Here is a 20,223-nt window from a genome sequence, read left to right on the forward strand (position 1 = left end):
TTGATTGGCTGCCTCCTGCACGCCCCCTACTGGGGGGGATCGAGCTGGGCATGTGCCCTTGGCCGGTATCAGGCCGATGCTCTATCCACTGAGCCAAACCGGCCTGGGCTCCTTCCCCCTTCTTAGTGGATTCTTCTTTTATTGCATTGTAGGACTCCTTGATGTATTCTGGATACGCATTCTTTGCTAGACAAATATATTGCAAATATCCAACTTATCAATGTTGTCCGTTGAATTTGGGGTTTTCTAGAAGTTGATGCCATGACGATCAACCCATTTTTACAGAGAGGACAATTGAGGAACTTGGCACGAGAGCTCTGCGGGACCAGGGCCAGCAATCACGCTCAGGTTCCTGCCGGCGAGTCCAGCGCTTGCAGTGCCTCCTCGGATGTTGACCCTGGGAGCCTCCCTTGCCCTGAGTCAGTCCCAGCCCTCCCCGGGTCTTGCATTGCTTCCCCAGCGTTATCACCTCCTTTTAGACCAGGGCGACGTCACTGTCGTTGGGTTATCTGAATTTGGAACTCAGTAGCTTGAAGTCAGTTTTACTTCCCGAGTAAACAACACCCAAATGATCATCCTACTCCGGCTACCAAACACTGGTCCCTGACTAACGGTGCTCAGGCCTCTGCTCTGCTTAGCAGATTCTCAGTTTTCCTCCGCAGGTGGCTTTGCATACACTGCAGTCTTCCTCGAGTTGGAGAAGCAGAAAGTGCTCCTGACTTGGGACTTGCTTTAGAACAGTGGTTCTCAACCTGTGGGTCGCGACCCCTTTGGGAGTCGAAGGACCCTTTCACAGGGGTCGCCTAAGACCATCGGAAAACACATATATAATTACATATTGTTTTTGTGACTAATCACTATGCTTTAATTATGTTCAGTTTGTAACCATGAAAATAATACATCCTGATCGGATATTTACATTACGATTCATAACAGCAGCAAAATTACAGTTATGAAGTAGCAACGAAAATAATTTTATCGTTGGGGGGGGTCACCACAACATGAGGAACTGTATTAAAGGGTCGCGGCATTAGGAAGGTTGAGAACCACTGCTTTAGAAGAAGGTCTCCGGAGCCTCCCAGGAACTTTGGGGAAGGGCTGTGCTGCAGGGCCGGCCTGGAACCGAGGTCCCACTTGCTTTTAAAGAGGAGGCGTCCGTGAAAACCTGGATCCAGGATCGCTGGGCCTGACCGCGCCGAGAGGTATCCCGCCTTCCCCAAATCTCCTTTCCGAGTCTTCGCCACAGCTCCAGGGGTGCGAACTGAAAGTGGGAAACCCGGGTGCCAAGCGCAGAGCGAGCCTCCTGCACCTAGAAGAGGTGAGTGTGCACATCTTTCTGGCTCCCGTGAAAGCCTGGTGGGGGCAGGGTCTCGGTGCCGAGCAACACAGGCCTTTCTGGTGCCCGCGGAGGCTGGGGCGCAGCCCGCGGGACTCACGGCAAAAGGAAACCTCTTTGTGCCCAGAGGGAGTGTAAGAGGAAGACGGAGTTGTGTGCTGTGTTTGGAAACCTTGGGCAGTGCTTTCCAGGGACTCTGCCCGAGTTTGAAACCTCTCTGTCTGCCGAAAAAGCCCGGGTGGGAGGCAGGTGACACGCAGGAGCCCCGCTGGAGCCCAGGGGGGCAAATGGTTCCAACTCCTGGGAAGGAAGGCTTTCTGGTACCTTCCGTCTGCCAGGATCTTCCCAGTCCCACCAACGCCAGAACCTAACTCTGCCAGTGTGTGCGGTGAATTGCTGCCCCCTCTCCCCAGGTCTTCACTGAGAGTCACTTGTTGCTGGGAGTGTGTGCTGAGGCAGCGATTCCCACTGCCCAGCGGTGCAGAGCACAGTGCATTTAATGGAGAAAATGCCCAGGGCGAGCCCCCTGCACAGCAGGCTTTGGGTACCGATACCTAAGCCATTTCCTGGGTATTTTTGTATGCAGTTAGTGTCCTAGAACAGACCTCATTTTGTGTAAGATAGAGAAATAACACTGGTGTGATTATAAGACAGCTTCTGGGGATCTTTTAATGAGTCTTTAATATATAGCAAATACATACCATGCAAAAGGACTTTTTCTTAACACCATGGCTTCAACAGGCCGCTCCCTACTCACTGCACCAGCTCCCCAAAATAGTTGGGGAGAATGTTCTATGAGTTGTGGCTTGGATTGTTGATTTCATTTGTGGAATGCATTCAATGCCCTAGGGCTGGGCACAGTTTTGTGTATGGCAAGTTGGTCTTCAGGACCTCATTCCCTTATATGTCCTTCCTTCTCTCAAACTGGGACACCCCCGGAGCTGTGACCCATCTTGGGCTTGCTAGTGACCTCACACTACAACTAGGACGTTGTTCTCCGTGGTCCACCGTGGTCTCTCAAATGGAGGGCTTCAGATGACGCCTGGCCACCTGCATTGAATAAGCAGCCCAGGTATTTGCACACCAGAGTGGCAGAGCCACCATCTAGTCAGCACCCTTGCCTCAGTGTCTAGCATCAGAGCATCACTTAGGTCCTTTCAGTGTCTGAAATTGCTGTAGTAACTCTTCATTTGCTGGCTTCCTGCTAGATGGCAGTGTCTAATAGTGAATTAAATACACAATCTCCACTGTTAGCGTTATTATGGCTCATCTTTTATTCTTCAATTTTAAAAAGTAGTTTGTTTTCAAGTTTTATCTTACAAACAGAACATTTCTGAAAAAATTCAAACTCTGGTTAAATTTAGGAAATTAAAAAAAGTTTGAGAAACAATATAATGTTATTGATATGCAGACATTTTAACACATATTTAAATGCTTCCTAAATTTTAAATGTAAAGAGTTGATTTCAGCAAGAAATGCAATACCTAATTCAATTAACAGCATTCTGCAATAAGCGTCTGTTATAATTCCTGAACACGAGTTTTAAAAATTAAAAACAACTTTTTATATACAGTGTTTTTTCAGATACTTATTTCTTTGAGAATGAAATTTGTGTTTTCAAAAGTTGAATTACTAAAAAGGAGAACGAAGATCAAGTAATCCTAAACTTGTTCTATAGAAGTATTTGTTTTATATTTCCAGAAATCTTAGTTTATGTTGACACAAATTGTCTTGGTTGGTGTTTCTTTACTTGATCAATCTTTCTTCCTTGGAGAGTTTTGCTCCTGGACACCATTTACGGGATCTGAGAGCTTAATTTCAGGACGAAACCTGAGATGATCTGGGCCAGCCCTTTGTCTGTAGGCGTGTGAAGTGTTAGCCTTGTTTAGTCAGTGTCATTTAACCAGGTCCTCATTCATGATTACTTCAATGATCAAAGCAGATGAGAGCTTTTGATTCAGATGGGCCAAATAGGACAATTGTAACAGGTAACCATAAGCCCTTATTGAAGAAAGAACAGCAACAAGAAGACCTTCGAAGGACAAAGATGAGAAAGAGCCCTGATCTTGAGGAGCTGGCTCAGTTCTTCCTGATATGGAATCTTCAGTCTGTGCCCCTGTGTCTTTTAAAAAACCTAGGCCTTCTGAGTACTTCTCTTTGGAGCTTTATATAGGTCATTTTGTTTTGTTTGGGAGTATATTTTTATTTAGTTTCTATATGAAATAGATTCACTAATTGAGAGTGTATTAGCACTACATGATTTGAGTGCTTTGCTGTGTGTCTAGAATTTAAGAATAGCATCACCTTCAGTTCCGTAATAGAAATGTGAAGGTGTTTGGGCTACAACTTCTGTCCCCCCATTAATCACCTGTTTTGTTTGAGTCACCTGGCTGCCAGTACCCCTTTCTCTCCCATTATTCTCTATTTGTCTTGCCTGAAATGTGTACTTGGCTGAAGAGGATGACCTTCCCAGATGGAAATCTGCAACTCAGAACACTGTTTACATAAAAATGAATGCTCAGCAAAATATGAAGTCCATTAAAAAAGAGTGAGGAACACATGAACACAAATAAATGGTGGTAAAGAAAATTGGGTGAAAGTGGAAACCGTGGAACCATCATCACACGTTTGTCAGGTGCCCGAGGGACAGTTGCAGCACCAAGGAAGTCTGCAAAGGAACAAAGTCGTCTTTTTAATGTTGGACAATTAATCTGATAGGCACCCAGTAAAGCAGCTTTAAAAGCGTCCTAAAATCCCCCAGCTTCCTGCATCTGTCTACTGCTGTAGTAGAAACAAGCACACGAGGATATGGATCTAGATCTCCCGGACTTGGTATTGGGGAGGAGTAAGGCTTCCCAAAGTGTGCAGCCTTGAAAGTCTTGGAGAATGGCTAGGGTAGTGAAAGAGGCATGGATGCAGGTAGGGACCAGAGCACACACTGGAAACTACATTCCAAGAATAGCAGGAACAAAGGGCATGTGTGGGGAAAGCAAAGGAAGCTAGAGAAGGGAAGAGGGGTCCAGGTAGTGTTGTTTTCTTTGTTTCAAACTATAAGGGAAAGTTTATTTAGAAACTTACAGAGGCAAAAGAAGGGGCCCTGGGGGCGTAGGAGAGAGAAAGGTAAAGGTGAGGAGCCTGGGGAAGAAGAGGGGGAAGGGAAAGGTCTGCTGGGTGGGGAGCTTGCCGGTGTTATTTCCTAAACTAATGAGATTTATTCAAGATGTATCTTGAAATCTTGGGGAAGCCATTGAAGGATTTTAATCAGAGGAGAGATAGCCCATCTACACTACAGAAACAACTCCAGCTAAATGGAAAGTGCAAGGGGTCAGAGTGGTGGGAACGTCAGTTACCAGGCTTTTGGAGTAACCAAGTAGGAATAAATGAGGAGTGTTAATGATGACAAGTAGAGCAGTAGTTACAAGAAGGGCAGTAGTTACAAAGTGCCTGGAGAGTTGTCCAAAGGCCCTTGGACCTTTCCATCAAGCCTACTGCATCACCTGTCTTTCCCCGACAGCCACCATCCGAGGGGTGCTCTGAGGATTTATGCATCATAAATGAAAACATTTTGGGAGAGTCAAACCTACTTAAGAAATTATACTTTAGTGTGAATAATTTAAGTCTGGGAGTTAGATACATTCCTTCTAAAGACCACCTGGTAGAACCTTATGCTCAGTTAAGACAGTCTCTTCTTATCTCAACAGATTCAGCAGTAACTAGAGGGGAGAGATCAAAGGAGTCTCCTCAGAGCTCTGCCTCCTGCTCTACCTCTTTCCCCTGCCAGACACAGAAACTGCCAGGGCAGGAAAGCCCTTGGCATCGCCGGGGGGTGTTTTCTCATTTTACACCCAGGGGTTTAGAAACTTACAGAGGCAAAAGAAGGGGCCCTTGGGGCGTAGGAGAGAGAAAGGTACAGGTAAGGAGCCTGGGGAAGAAGAGGGGGAAGGGAAAGGGCTGCTGGGTGGGGAGCTTGCCGGTGTTATTTCCCAAACTAATGAGATTTATTCAAGATGTATCTTGAAATCTTGGATTTGGGTATATAACCGCAATTGGGGGTCTTTGGATGGAAGGGACTTTGTAACCTTAAATTCTTATGTCATAGTTCATACAGCCATGTAAAGACTTTAGAAGCCCCTAGGCTCTTGGACTAGCCCACATGGCTGAAATGTGAAGCTGGCATCCTCAGGTTGCTAATTCACTTTAAGATATTCAGTCTCTCTCTTCTGTGCATTTTAACTGAAAATAAAGTGGAGAAATGTAGAATTATTTTAGGGTGAAAGTGTTGCTGGTTTGGATGGAATAGCACTTGTAAGACAGGAGTAGTCACACTCAGCTCCAGACCCCTCTCTGGGCAGCAGATGGCCAGCCCCAGGCAGTGCACACCAGCTGCACACACAGTACCCTTAGACCTTTCCATCAAGCCTACTGCATCACCTGTCTTCCCCCGACGGCCACCATCCCAGGGGTGCTCAGAGGATTTATCATCATAAATGAAAACATTTTGGGAGAGTCAAACCTACTTAAGAAATTATACTTTAGTGTGAATAATTTAAGTCTGGGAGTTAGATACATTCCTTCTAAAGACCACCTGGTAGAACCTTATGCTCAGTTAAGACAGTCTCTTCTTATCCCAATGGATTCAGCAGTCACTAGAGGGGAGAGATCAAAGGAGTCTCCTGAAAGCTCTGCCTCCTGCCTTACCTCTTTCCCCTGCCAGACACAGAAACTGCCAGGGTAGGAAAGCCCTTTGCATCGCCGGGGGGTGTTTTCTCATTTTACACCCAGGGGTACAGGATGGAAATCATCTCTCAGTCCCATTCCGAGACCCTTAACCTACACCTTGGACTAGCCCACATGGCTGAAATGTGAAGCTGGCATCCTCAGGTTGCTAATTCACTTTAAGATATTCAGTCTCTCTCTTCTGTGCATTTTAACTGAAAATAAAGTGGAGAAATGTAGAATTATTTTAGAGTGAAAGTGTTGCTGGTTTGGATGGAATAGCACTTGTAAGACAGGAGTAGTCACACTCAGCTCCAGACCCCTCTCTGGGCAGCAGATGGCCAGCCCCAGGCAGTGCACACCAGCTGCACACACAGTGCATGTCAGAAGCTTAGCTCCAGGTCAAGAGGGTTGGTGAGTGAGAACCGTTCACATGTTTTCTACCATGGGTGGCTGTCTAAGCAAACACACATTGCTCCATCCGGAAAGGAGTGCTCCGGGGCCCCCTCTTGGAGGACTCAGATTCACCCCGCATGCAGTGAGGAGACAGAAGGGAGCTCTCCTCTCGGGGTCCCATTGCATTGGAGCTTGCTGGCCTTCACGGTGCTCTTTGCAAGCCCATCTGTCTCACCAGTTGGGGGATTGCTGACCCAATGGATTCAGCAGTCACTAGAGGGGAGAGATCAAAGGAGTCTCCTGAAAGCTCTGCCTCCTGCCTTACCTCTTTCCCCTGCCAGACACAGAAACTGCCAGGGTAGGAAAGCCCTTTGCATCGCCGGGGGGTGTTTTCTCATTTTACACCCAGGGGTACAGGATGGAAATCATCTCTCAGTCCCATTCCGAGACCCTTAACCTACACCTTGGACTAGCCCACATGGCTGAAATGTGAAGCTGGCATCCTCAGGTTGCTAATTCACTTTAAGATATTCAGTCTCTCTCTTCTGTGCATTTTAACTGAAAATAAAGTGGAGAAATGTAGAATTATTTTAGAGTGAAAGTGTTGCTGGTTTGGATGGAATAGCACTTGTAAGACAGGAGTAGTCACACTCAGCTCCAGACCCCTCTCTGGGCAGCAGATGGCCAGCCCCAGGCAGTGCACACCAGCTGCACACACAGTGCATGTCAGAAGCTTAGCTCCAGGTCAAGAGGGTTGGTGACTGAGAACCGTTCACATGTTGTCTACCATGGGAGGCTGTCTGAGCAAACACACATCGCTCCATCTGGAAAGGAGTGCTCCGGGGCACCCTCTTGGAGGACTCAGATTCACCCCACATGCAGTGAGGAGACAGAAGGAAGCTCTCCTCTCAGGGTCCCATTGCATTGGAGCTTGCTGGCCTTCACGGTGCTCTTTGCAAGCCCATCTGTCTCACCAGTTGGGGGATTGCTGACTTGATGACAAGCTCCTGGGGAATTAATACCATATATTAGATTGATATGCCTCAAGGCCTGGTTCATGGCTGCATGCTGTCAATCATAATTCCATCTACACTAGCTGGCTCTGTTCTTTAGAAGTGGGCATTTAACCACAGCTTGGTCCCTGAGACCCTGCTGTATTTTCAGATTTGGATATATAACTGCAATTGAGGGTCTTTGGATGGAAGGGACTTTGTAACCTTAAAGTCTTCTGTCATAGTTCATACAGCCATGTAAAGACTTTAGAAGCCCCTAGGCTAGGCCTGAGCTGTGTGGTAGCTGTAAAAATATCCCAGGCTACGTCCTCACATTTTCTCTCCATCTTTTGTTTTCCCGTATTCCTGACTCTTGTGTACTCTTAACAGACTGACACTGTTTTTCCTCTTTCTTTTCCACTGATCTCGCAGTCAGATGACCTGATTTCTAGACCCACTTCAACCTTTAAAAGCTATGATCTTGGTCAAATCACTTAAACTCGCCAAGACTTGGTGTCCTTATTTGTGGGAACTGAGAATATACCCACCTTGCCTGCTTTATAAGATGGCGATCAGTAAGGTTGAGGGGAGTGATAGATCTAAAAATCTTTTAAAAATGATATAGTTTTATACCCACTTATGGTGGTAATGCAGATTTGGATATATAACTGCAATTGAGGGTCTTTGGATGGAAGGGACTTTGTAACCTTAAAGTCTTCTGTCATAGTTCATACAGCCATGTAAAGACTTTAGAAGCCCCTAGGCTAGGCCTGAGCTGTGTGGTAGCTGTAAAAATACCCCAGGCTACGTCCTCACATTTTCTCTCCATCTTTTGTTTTCCCGTATTCCTGACTCTTGTGTACTCTTAACAGACTGACACTGTTTTTCCTCTTTCTTTTCCACTGATCTCGCAGTCAGATGACCTGATTTCTAGACCCACTTCAACCTTTAAAAGCTATGATCTTGGTCAAATCACTTAAACTCGCCAAGACTTGATGTCCTTATTTGTGGGAACTGAGAATATACCCACCTTGCCTGCTTTATAAGATGGCGATCAGTAAGGTTGAGGGGAGTGATAGATCTAAAAATCTTTTAAAAATGATATAGTTTTATACCCACTTATGGTGGTAATGTTATTTCATTACCTAATCTAGGTTACATTAATTGTGGCTATAATAAGCTGCTTTTGCATAAAAAATGATAATTTGATATTTCTGCTATGCAAGGGAAATAATGATAGTTAGCTATGAAGAAACAGAGGCTTAGAAAGATTTAGTGACTTGTCCAAATTTATATTATGTAAAATGACAGAGCCAGGATTGGAACCCAAAGGCTAGCTCCATGTTCTATGTAGTTAATAGCTACTAAGGCCTACTGAGTAGAAGGAGAGGTGCTTTTCAGGTTCTTACAGATTTTTATTACTTTTTTCTCTGGTATACCAACTGACAGAGCTATTCTACGTAGGTTTGTTTTTGGTTTTTTTAAAATATATTTTATTGATTTTTTACAGAGAGGAAGGGAGAGAGAGAGAGAGTTAGAAACATCGATGAGAGAGAAACATTGATCAGCTGCCTCCTGCACATCTCCTACTGGGGATGTGCCCGCAACCCAGGCACATGCCCCTGACCGGAATCGAGCCCAGGACCCTTCAGTCCGCAGGCCGACGCTCTATCCACTGAGCCAAACCAGTTTCGGCCTACGTAGGTTTTTTGTTTGTTGGTATACCAACTGACAGAGCTATTCTATGTAGGTTTTTTGTTTGTTTGTTTTTCCTCTGTGATTCAGGCAGATAATCTGTGAGTGTTGGCATTATCTGGTAGGAATTTTATAGTCTTAGTGTTGAGAACTTCAGAGTCTGACTGATTTCCAGTTGTAGTACTTATAAAGGTTAGTCTTGGGCAAGTTACTTTACTTCCTTCAAATTCCATTTCACCCTTAAAAGTGAGGAAAGTCATTGCTTCTTCATGGAGTTGAGAGGATTGAATAAGCTCACCCATGCTGGGTATCTAGGAAGGGCCTTACTCATAATAGGTCACTCAACAGATAGTTGCAATCTCTTTCTTGGCAAAGTGAGTATTGCTCCTTTGATGTTCCTATTGGTTGGGCAGCGACATATTTTATATGAATTCAACTTCATTTTCCACCGTGGGAACCATGCCAGGGTCCCCGGCTGGTCAAGGCCAATGGGAGTACAGAGGCCTTGTTATCAATACATCAGAATGGCCAAAGGCCGCTCTGGGCATGAGCCAAATCTGAATGTCCAAGGACTCTGAGCCTGGGAATCCTAATCAGGCCAAGATACCATGAGTGGGTGCAACACATGGTACACTGTGCTCTTCAGTAGCCACTATGATGGATGTAACTATTGGCATGAAGCCTTCTTTGTCCAAATAGTGTAAAAGTAGGTTACTGACCAGCTAGTCGGATGGAGTATGGAGAGACGGCAGCTAGGATGGAGTGTGAAGAAGTCTGCTAGAGAGAGCAGCAGGGCAGGAGAGACAGGAGAAGCTCCTCAGCCAGAGAGCTCAGGTACTGCTACGATGTAAGGTGGTGAGCAGCGTGCGGCTGCTCAAATAATAGCTGTGGGTACAGAGACTGATGTTGCTTTATGGGAAAGATACGTATTTACCAACCGGTGTCCGGCTGCCTGCCTGTATAGACTTTGCTATAGGGACTGTTCTTGTCTGATGGCTATGTCACCACTGGCTTCTGCAATAAAGACTCATTCTTATATACCCACAACCAATCATGCCTTCTCCGTCTGCCCCGCTGCTGAGAATTGAGCTGTGTCTAGTGAGCAGAAGATAAAGGAGGAACTTGGACTAAGTTCCTAACAGTTGTACACTAGGCAGTGTTCGAGAAGGACCTGCCCTGGCGTAGTCGGTTAGGAGAATTGAGAAGAATACATGGAGTCAGAGCCTGTCAGACCAGCAGAGCTGTACAGTGCTCTTGCTGCTGGCTCCAACATCCACTTAAAGATATAATAATAAAAATTATAATGATATTAAAAAATAAGGTAGCGAAGAGTTATTGGACATTTGTGTACCAGACAGTGAAGCAAGTGTTTTAGCAGTCTTATATAAAATTGGCACAGTAACTCTTGGATTAGGTAGCATTATTATCTACATTTTGTAAATTCAGTCATGGAGAGGCTAGGTTAAACTGGCTGGGGAGTTGAGATTTGGATCCCCACAGACTAGTTCATTTTCTTAGTCACTGTGGGTCGCAGGAATTCCATGGATGAAAGAAGAAAAATGTACTTTTCACAATTTCTTAGACTAAGTCATTTTGTTGCTAAGAGGAAAAAAAATATTGGACTTAAAAGTAAATCAAGGTAGATCCACGAGAGGAGAGCATACCTTTAAGACCAAAGTTTTTAACCTGAATTCTACATCATTTTTCGGTTCCTAATTATATGTTTAATTTTATAGCTGAGAAATATACAATCAAACCTACCTTTTTTTTTTTTTTCTTTTTTAGCAATGCTCTATAGTTTAGAAGCAGTGGTTCTCAACCTTCTGGCCCTTTAAATACAGTTCCTCATGTTGTGACCCAACCATAAAATTATTTTCGTTGCTACTGTTAAGAATTGTAATGTAAATATCTGATATGCAGGATGGTCTTAGGCGACCCCTGTGAAAGCGTTGTTCGACCGCCAAAGGGGTCGCGACCCACAGGTTGAGAACCGCTGGCCTAGAGGAAGAGCAATCCTTGCTCTGTTCTGAACTCCACAGTGTCACTTGCCCAAGGCATTTGACTTATAGAACCCTGGGCATAAAAGGTGTTCTGTGGGACTTAGTTCATTTCTAAAACTTTTGAAAATATTATCCATTTCAGATAGATGAAAATCTTATTTCAAAACTTCCAGAGAATCACACTGCCCACATAACCCACTGCTTTATTACATGTACCATTAAAGATGAAACACATAAATCAATAATCATAATTCTTTATGTTGTGGCTGAAGTTATTTTCCTTGGGAGGAGTTTGGGGCCAATGGATCATTATCTATTTTTGATCAAAGCCTGAACTTTTATGTATTTTTTCTTCCTAATTTTTACAGGAGTGGGTGGATAGTCCTTAGGACTGATAATTTCGACTCCACTTCTCTCCTCCTTTGAAACCTAGATAGGAGGAAGGGATTACATGTAAATGGCTTCTGGAATTCAACCTTCTGGAGGCAGAGAAAATGAAGTGGAAACAGAATTTCAGACTCGAGACCTGGTTGTAGACCTGTCACTGTGCTCCAATGGGCTGTATAACCTTGAGCAAGTCACTTCACCTCTCTGGTTTTGGTCTCCTTATCTATGAGTGAGGACTTCATGATTTCAAAGGTTCCTTTTAAAGTTTTGGGTTTTTACATGATAACCATGAAAGACATTTATTAAGTCTGCACTATGGCTAAAAGATGATTCGTTTATTACAGAGTTTTTTTGATGCCTTCTGGTCTGAAGAATCTCCAGCTGCTCTGATGATAGCTGAAGAAGACTGCATGCTGTTCCCTCTCAATGCCAAGCCAGGCCCACTCGGAACCTCTGATCTCTGTCCGTCATGGAGACCAGGTCCCAGCAGGAATGGCAGTGGAGGAAATTGACACCCAGATGGTTCCTCCACATGAAATGGTCTCAGGCTGTGGGCCGACGAGAGAACACCTGGTAACCAGGCTCGCCCTCTGTCAGTCCACCCAGGGCAGGGCAGCATGGTGCGGATTCAGAGGAGGAAGCTTTTGGCATCTTGCCTGTGCATCACAGCGACCATCTTTCTGCTTGTCACACTCCAGGTACCCAGAATTTGGGTTGTGCAGTGTTGATTCCTGGACCTTCGCCACCATTCCTGCCCCACCCTGTTCTCTCCAAGAACTTTACTTTTTGCTTTATCTCTCAGGATCAGGGTTTCCTGTCTAAGGCACTGAAATTCTTTTTTTAACTCATGAAAGTGAGGTTTAGTGAGTGGATGTGTCAGGTGGAAACAAAATCAGTGACTAGGGATCAGTGTGTGACTGTTGTAGGGTATAGTTTTAGAGGAAAGTAGAGCTCAAGTCTGTCTTACCGGGTCAAATTGGATGGCTTTCTCAAAGTCCCCTATTGTGATCACGTCTGAAAGATGGCATTTTTGAGGAGACAGTGGCTATTTTTGAGAACAAGATAGCTGTTCTGCAGAACACAGATATCTGCATCAATAACTGTCATTCTTGATGTATTTACTGGAAGAAAGATTTTCAACTTTTTTAAATCTCATGGCACAATAAACCAGTTACTAAAATTCTATGGCACATCAAAAATATATTTTTTGCCTATCTGAAAAAAAGGTATAATTTTGCTTCATTTACCAAAAAAAAAATAATAATAATAATTACCTACCCTTTCTGCTCCAAAGTGACTTTAAAAAAATATTTTTATTGGTTTCAGAGACAAAGGGAGAAGGAGAGAGAGTGATGAGAGAATAATTGATCAGCTGCTTCCTGCACTCCCCCTACTGGGGATCAAGCCCACAATCTGGGCGTGTGCCCTAACTGGGAATCAAACCGTGACCTCCTGGTTCATAGGTCTAAGCTTCCGGAATGTGACAGGAGGTACGGTTACTGGAGCTAAACCTTCATCTGGATCTTGGTTTCAGTTTGCCACCAACAGTGTGCTTTGGGCTGTTTCCCAGTCCTTCCTGACACACTGACTGCTTTGCTATTTTTTTTTAAACACTAAAAATGAATATATATATAATGCCAGTGTATTTAGGACCATTTCTGACGTTACTGGTTTGTAGGCTAGGCAGAAGAAATAATTTGCTATGTAAGTAGGGTAGAGGAAGGATACATTTAAAAAAATCATGTTGTGGGTTCTGTATTAGTTTGCTAGGGCTGCCATCATGAAGTACCACCCTATGGCATAACCAACAGAAATTTCTTTCTCACTGTGGAGGGTAGCAGCCCAAGAGCAAGGTGTCAGCAAGCAGGGTTGTTTCTTCTGAGGCCTCTCTGGTTGTGGATGGCCATCTTCCCCCTGTGCTTCACATGGCCTTCCCTCGGTCCTTGTCTGTGTCCTCATCTCCTCTTTTTATAAGGACACCAGTCGTATTGGATTAGGGCTCACCCTGATGACCTTGTTTTAACTTCGTTACCTCTTTAACAAACCTATCTCCTATGGTTTAGGCATGGGGGGTTTTGCTTCAACATATGAATTTTGGGAGGGGCACAGTTCAGCCCATAACAGATCTCATAACATAATTAACAAATTATCTAAACATGTAAATGTTGTGCTGACCTATAGTTAAGCTAAACCATTGTGGTTCTCTGGAGGAGATCATTCATCTGAGACATTGTTTTCCACTCACATTTAACTACTAGTATATTTTGTGTATACAACCTATAAATTCTTTATACACACACACATACACACACACACACATATCCCCAAAACGTATACACACTTTAACAGCTGATAACTCAACGTTCACTCCTTTTCACGTTTAGCTGATTTGAAATAATGGGTGAAGCCAGACTAAGCTTTGAACAAAGAAAATTTATCCTAAAGTGCCACTAGACTTTTTTTTTTAATGGGGAATACATAAAAGATAAAGTTTACGGTACAAAACAGCAACAATCGATGAATTGAGGACGCAAACAAATACCGAACAAAATGATTCTTGATGTTTGAGATTCCATTGCTTCCCATTATGAGCAGTGCCTGGATCAGAATGGTCATCAGTTTGAAAACAGGCATGGACAAAAAATAGTTATTCATTTCTGTAGATTCTTTTAAATTTTGAAAATGAACTGTATGCTAATAAACATTGACTTTATAATCATTTAAAGTGTGTATACATTTTTCGGGATATCCTGTACATTATGTATATATAATCTTTATTTTTTAAATTTTACTTTTTAATTGCAGAAATAATTATTGAATACATTTGGAGCATTTTGAAGTGAATCTAGGACATCATATCACTTCCCCTGGATTTACTTTAGTATGATTCCCTAATGATGGTAACTTTAAAAAATTCAGAATAACCGTATAACTGTTGTCATGCCCAACAAAAATTAACAATAATTACTCAGTACCATCTGTATCCCATGCTGTGTTAAATCTTTCCTGATTATCTCAAAAAAGTTTTTTTTCTAAATATATTTTTATTGATTTCAGAGAGGAAGGGAGAGGGAGAGAGAGATAGAAACATCAATGATGAGAGAGAATCATTGATTGGCTGCCTCCTGCATTCCCCCTACTGGGGATTGAGCACGCAATGCAGGCATATGCCTTGACTGGTATTGAACCCGGGACCCTTCAGTCCACAGGCCGCTGCTCTATCCACGGAGCCAAACTGGCTAGGGCATCAAAAAAGTTTTTTTTTATAATGGATTAGTTTGAATGTGAAGTAAACAAATCCCACACATGGCATTTAGTTGGTGTGTTGCAAGTTTTGTGTGTATTTTTTTTTTTCCTATACAAGTTTCTTTTGCTCCACCTTTGATTTCATGTCATGGATTTGTTGAAGGAACTGGGTCTTTTGTCCTTTTGAATTTCCCAGATTTTGGATTTGGCTGATTTTGTTCTCATGATTTTCTGTAATATGTTCCTCTATCCCCCATGTTTTCTACCACCTGATAGTGATAAAAGCTGTTTGGCAGAAAATCTCTCCTTAAAGCAATCCTTATTATTTGAAAATAAACTTATACTTCACATTATAGACACTGATGAGAAACAGAGAAAAATTTGTCTTAGGAGCTATATTCATGGCTTTCTATAAGTCATTAAGTTGTTGGTTGTACATTCGAAGTGAAGGTTGGGTGAAAATATAGTTTCTGGCTATGAGTCAACTCTGCTCCATCAAGCTCCTGGGGAAGAGGCGCATTATTATGTTACTAGGGGCCCAGTGCACAAATTCGTGCACCTTGAAAGGAACTGTGGGCTGAGAGGCTGTGGTGGGCACAGGGGCGGGTCTCGGTCCATCCTCCATGTCCCTGCCCAGCCCCTCCCACCATGGCCCCTGGTCCCCTGTCTGCCAGCAGCCCCACTCCTGCCGCTGCTGCTCCCATGCGCTGACGGCTGATGGTGCAGAGTGATTGAGGCTGGCACCATCAGCGGGTGCGAGCGGAGGCTGCTGCCCCAATTGCCCCTCAGGAACAGGGGGAGGTGGAGAACCCTCATTTGTTATGATTTAATAAATCATAAAAACCAATGATTTATTAAAGCCAATATTATTTTTTTCTCCTTTTGGAATACTACTTCTACTGAACACTACTTGGTGTTCACTCAGTGGCTCTTAACATTTTTTTGGTTATTGCATCCCTCAGGGAATCCAGTGGAAGTCATGGACCCTCCCCAGGGAGTTACAAACTCTATATCACATCTGTGGGCATAACGAAGGTGTTACCCTTGACTGCTGAAAGTGAGAGGGCAACACAGGTCATGTCCTCTCTGATATCTATAATAATAAAAGTGTAATATGCTAATTAGACTGGACTACCTTCCGGGCAACCTTCCAGACGAAGCCGCAGCAGCGGGGGCCGAGCTCCTTGCATGAATTTCATGCATTGGGCCTCTAGTATTTTTATAATGCTCTATCAATATCAATATCACACGTTAAAGTTTGATGAAACAGCAGCACTTTTGGAGAGCAACTATTCCACTTATTCCACTCTGCCCACCTGCCCTTCACATTACTGTTACTGATGGCCTAGCTGTCCGGTGATCCAGACTATCTGAAATAAACACAAACTTGTTTTTACATCGGAGGGAGCCCAGTGCTCATGGTCTACTTCACCATCCCGATGCCATAGTGGGTATCATTAGATATATAAGACCCAGGTTATGATACATTTAGTTGTGACACATAATAATGAAAAACCATTTGGAAATTTAACTCATGTTCCCTAGAATGTCATCTCCAGTCATAGTCAGGTAATAGCCCTGACTCTCATATGATTCTCCTTTGCATTTTCTCTATGAGAGTTGTCAAAACGATTGGTGCTTCTTCACCAATAGCTGCTCTCCAAAAGTGCTGCCGTTTCATCAGACTTTAATCACTGAGACAAAAGTAACTACATATGCCTATGAAATAGAGGAGAAACGTATCTGCTATGTGTTCAGTAGGACTAAGCAGCCTTGTTGGTGGATATTTTGAAGCCTACGTCCTTGCTCTAATCCCTGGAACCTGAGAATATGTTACCTTGCAAAGTGGACTTTGTGGATGGGATTAAGGTGACACACCTTGAGAGGAGGAGATTATCCTGAATTATCTGTGTGGGCCCAATGGAACCTTGCTTGGCTGTGCTCAGAGAAAGATGTGACAACAGGAGTGTCAGAGAGATGCAACATTGCTGGCACTGAAGGTGGAGAAAGGGGGCTGTGAACCCAGAATTGTGAGTGGCTCTAAAAGATAGGAAACCCAGAAAATGGATCCCTCCTTCTCTCGAGTTCCTAGAAAGGAACATCATACGTAGCCTTGCTGATGCCTTGGTTAGCCCAGTGAGACTGGTTTTAGACTTCTGACCTCCAGAACGATATGATAATTAATGTGCATTGTTTTAAATGGCTGTTTGTGGTAATTTGTTACAGCAGCAATAGAACCCTAATAAAGGGCCTAAATCATCAAGATGGAATGGGAGACGTGCAAAAGGAAATTAAATGGTCTAACTCTGGTAATAACTGTCTCCTCTTTTAGGTAGTAGTTGAGCTGGGAAAATTTGAAAGGAAGAAGTTTAAAAGTTCCAATTTTCGAGATGGGCATGCAAAAATGGAGGAAGAGCCTACACAACTCTACCCTTTCCCTAAGAAAGACGCTCTGATCCTGAATAGGAAGAAAACGTTGGAAACTGATAGCTACCCCATCATGCTCTGGTGGTCCCCACTGACTGGGGAAACCGGCAGGGTGGGCCAGTGTGGAGAAGATGCTTGCTTCTTCACCATCAACCGGACCTATCTACATCATCCCATGACCAGAGCATTCCTCTTCTATGGTAAGTGGGGCTTTTGCCTTTCTGCCTTTGTTTGTTTCTCTAAAGCTGCACGACTGCTTACTTTCCAAAGAAGAGATGGTGGAATCCCCTAGAAAACACTTCAGCATGCCTGATTTCCTTTGCATTTGCTCTGTGGAAGGCCTGTGCATATAGCAAATATGATAAATAAATAAGCTTGACCAGCGTGGTGGTGGTTGGCTGGGCCACAGGTATTGATGGAGGAGAAGAGATGTTTTTTCTCACCTTTCACAGTTGGGTCCTATGCTTCCTGAATTTACTATTTAGGGAGTTGGGTGGATAATATTGCTGATAGCAATTCAGAATGTCACATGATAATTGCCAAGAGATTTTGATGACCATAACAGATGTTTAATTGGGCATAAGCTAAGCCCAGTGTTCTTTATTTCATTGGTCAGATTAATCAGGAATAAAAATAAAAAGGTCGCTCAGCATCAGATTTCAAGAGCAAGTTGGTGTTCACCCCTCTTTAGGCTGATTATATGTCATGCTGGGATGGAAGGGCAACCACACCGAGCTAGGAGGAGTTAGTAAGATGCCGGCAGCCTTTAGGAACACAGGGCTCCTCGGTGATGAGTGGGAGGGAAAGGCTTCCTAAGACCTTCATAAAAAAGGAAATTTGCAGTGGGGCTTGAGGGATAATGGAATTGGATGACATTGGGATTGGAGGACATTTCAGTATGAAGAATAGCATGAATGGGGGCATGAGGGTAGAAATTTATGGTTGATACATGAGGTACAGTAAGGCTATAGCATAGTTTTGTGTAAGAGAGAGATATAAAGATTGAAGGATATATTGGGGCCACAGCATGGGGAACCTCAAATGTTGGCTTAAGATTTTGTATCAAATTAGGGGATGGTATCAGGGAGCCACAGAAAGTTGAATGGCCTTTTAAAAACTAACCCAAAATAACATCTGTGAACCATTCTGATTCTCCTCCATTAAATGCAGCCTCTCTTCTCTAAATGGCCATAGAGTATTTTATATCTCTCTTATGTCACTAAATTAAGCAGCTACAATATGCCAGGCACAATGCCAATCACAAATAAGGTAACAACTGCTTTGGTTTTGCCCTGTATGACCTTTTCTTCCCCAGTAGCATATAAATTTCTCGAAGGTAGGGAAACATCAATTCATCTTAGTACCTACCCTGCTTCCTATATCTAGCATAGTGCCTTGTACATGGTAGGTACTCAGGAAGTCTTCATAGAGACTTAGAGCCATAAAGAATCTGAGAGAGTCTAAACTCCTCTTTGTAAAGGTGAGAAATCCAAGGCTCAGGAAGGTTAGGGATGTGCCAGGACTATGTAGGAGTTAGCAGCAGAGTTGCACAGAGAACCAAGGTTCCCTGACACCTGATAATATATTTGAATGTACTCTCATGAGTATAATTAAACCTGGACATTTGGATTTTGGAATTGCTTAGGGTGTATGGATTTTTTAAAAAACAGACTGAATTAGAAATTCAGTTCATTAATAAGATCTGTTGAGTAAAACAGAATGAAGACAACACACTTCTCTGGCTGAGGATTCCAAATTCTAATTACTGGTAAGTAGGTCACTTAAAACTGCAAATGGGCCTTTGGTGCTGCAGGATTGAAAAAGAAAAGGCAGGGGAAATGATTCAGGTGTCAAAAGCTGACCTAATTAAGGGAAACGGAAACCCCAAAGGATTATGTGACTTTGAAGCTTTTGTGAACCAAAATATTTTTTTAGTTTGTTTGTTTTCTTTGCAGCCTACTTTCTTTTCCTTCTTCCTAGAGATGATTCATTTACTTAATAGAAACACATCTGGAGGTCATAAGGACTTTCACCAGTGAAATATGATGAATGCTGAGTCTGGTTTGAGCCATTTGTGAAATGCAAGGCTTTACCTACATTAACAATCCCCTCAAAAAAAATTAAGCAGTCACAAGTGAATAAATTATTTTTTAAACCAAAAGTCCATAGAGTTACCAAAGTTAGTGTTAGTCACGGTCACTGTTGTGATTTCAAAACACAACTCTGTTTTTAAACAGTTCTCTTGAAATGTGTGTACCATGGAGGGGTTGGAGTATTTTTGATAAGAATGAGTGGTTAGGGCAGGGAACTGCTTATGTTTTAGGTGAGCTTCTAATTAGGAATTTTAGTAAATACTAGAGGCCCAGTGCATGAAATTCGTGCATGGGTAGGGTCCTTAGACCTGTCCGGCGATCAGGACCGATCTGTGGGGTGACTGGCGGGGCAATTGGGGGGGCCCCCCCTCGCACCCACCTTGACTGGCCTGGGGCCTGCGGGCTGGGGGCAGCTTCTGCGTTGAGCATCTGCCCCCTGGTGGTCAGTGTGTGTCATAGCGACTGATCGTTCCGCTGGTCATTCCACCGTTCAGTCAGTTTGCATGTTAGACTTTCATTATATAGGATAGGCTCACAGAGAGAAAGAAGTAAAGTAGCTACTGAAATATGTTACTTCCTTAGGAATATAGATGTTAGCACAGCTTGTTACAGTCTGAAGGTCATGAAGACGAAGGATATTGGCTGGTCTTTCTCAAGGGACGATTACAAAACAGAGCCGTACGACTGGATCCTACATAATTGGTGGGAGTCCTAGCAGCCCCACCCCTAGGAGCAGCCTCCTTGTTCCCCCTACCCATTGGTTTCCAAGCACTTTCTTGAATGTAATCTCATTTGCTTTTCAAAATAGCTCTTATAGTTACGAATTACATCTATTTTGATGAAGAAGAAATTAAGGCATAGAGGTAAAGGGCTTGTTCTAGGTCACTTACTTGGGTGGTAGGAGCCAGAAATTTCTCCTAATGGGAAAGTATGAG

At 43.5% G+C, this 20,223-nt stretch overlaps 1 protein-coding gene across 2 annotated transcripts in view; it reads left to right on the forward strand.

The window, feature by feature from the left end:
- Positions 1-204: 204 nt before the first annotated feature.
- Positions 205-20,223, forward strand: part of FUT10 (fucosyltransferase 10 (alpha (1,3) fucosyltransferase)) — a 70,748-nt gene continuing 50,729 nt past the window's right edge. The window contains exons 1-4 of one of the 2 annotated variants that reach the window (XM_014537861.1): positions 205-535; positions 1,147-1,318; positions 11,867-12,220; positions 17,101-17,395. In XM_014537861.1, the coding sequence (XP_014393347.1) occupies positions 12,140-12,220; positions 17,101-17,395 (376 nt within the window). In that variant the 5' untranslated portion in view covers positions 205-535; positions 1,147-1,318; positions 11,867-12,139. The remainder of the gene's footprint in view (positions 536-1,146; positions 1,319-11,866; positions 12,221-17,100; positions 17,396-20,223) is intronic. The other variant, XM_005864031.2, reaches the window with a different exon arrangement.

This window comes from Myotis brandtii, unplaced genomic scaffold (assembly GCF_000412655.1).
Source record: "Myotis brandtii unplaced genomic scaffold, ASM41265v1 scaffold185, whole genome shotgun sequence".
Classification (NCBI taxonomy): Eukaryota; Metazoa; Chordata; class Mammalia; order Chiroptera; family Vespertilionidae; genus Myotis; species Myotis brandtii.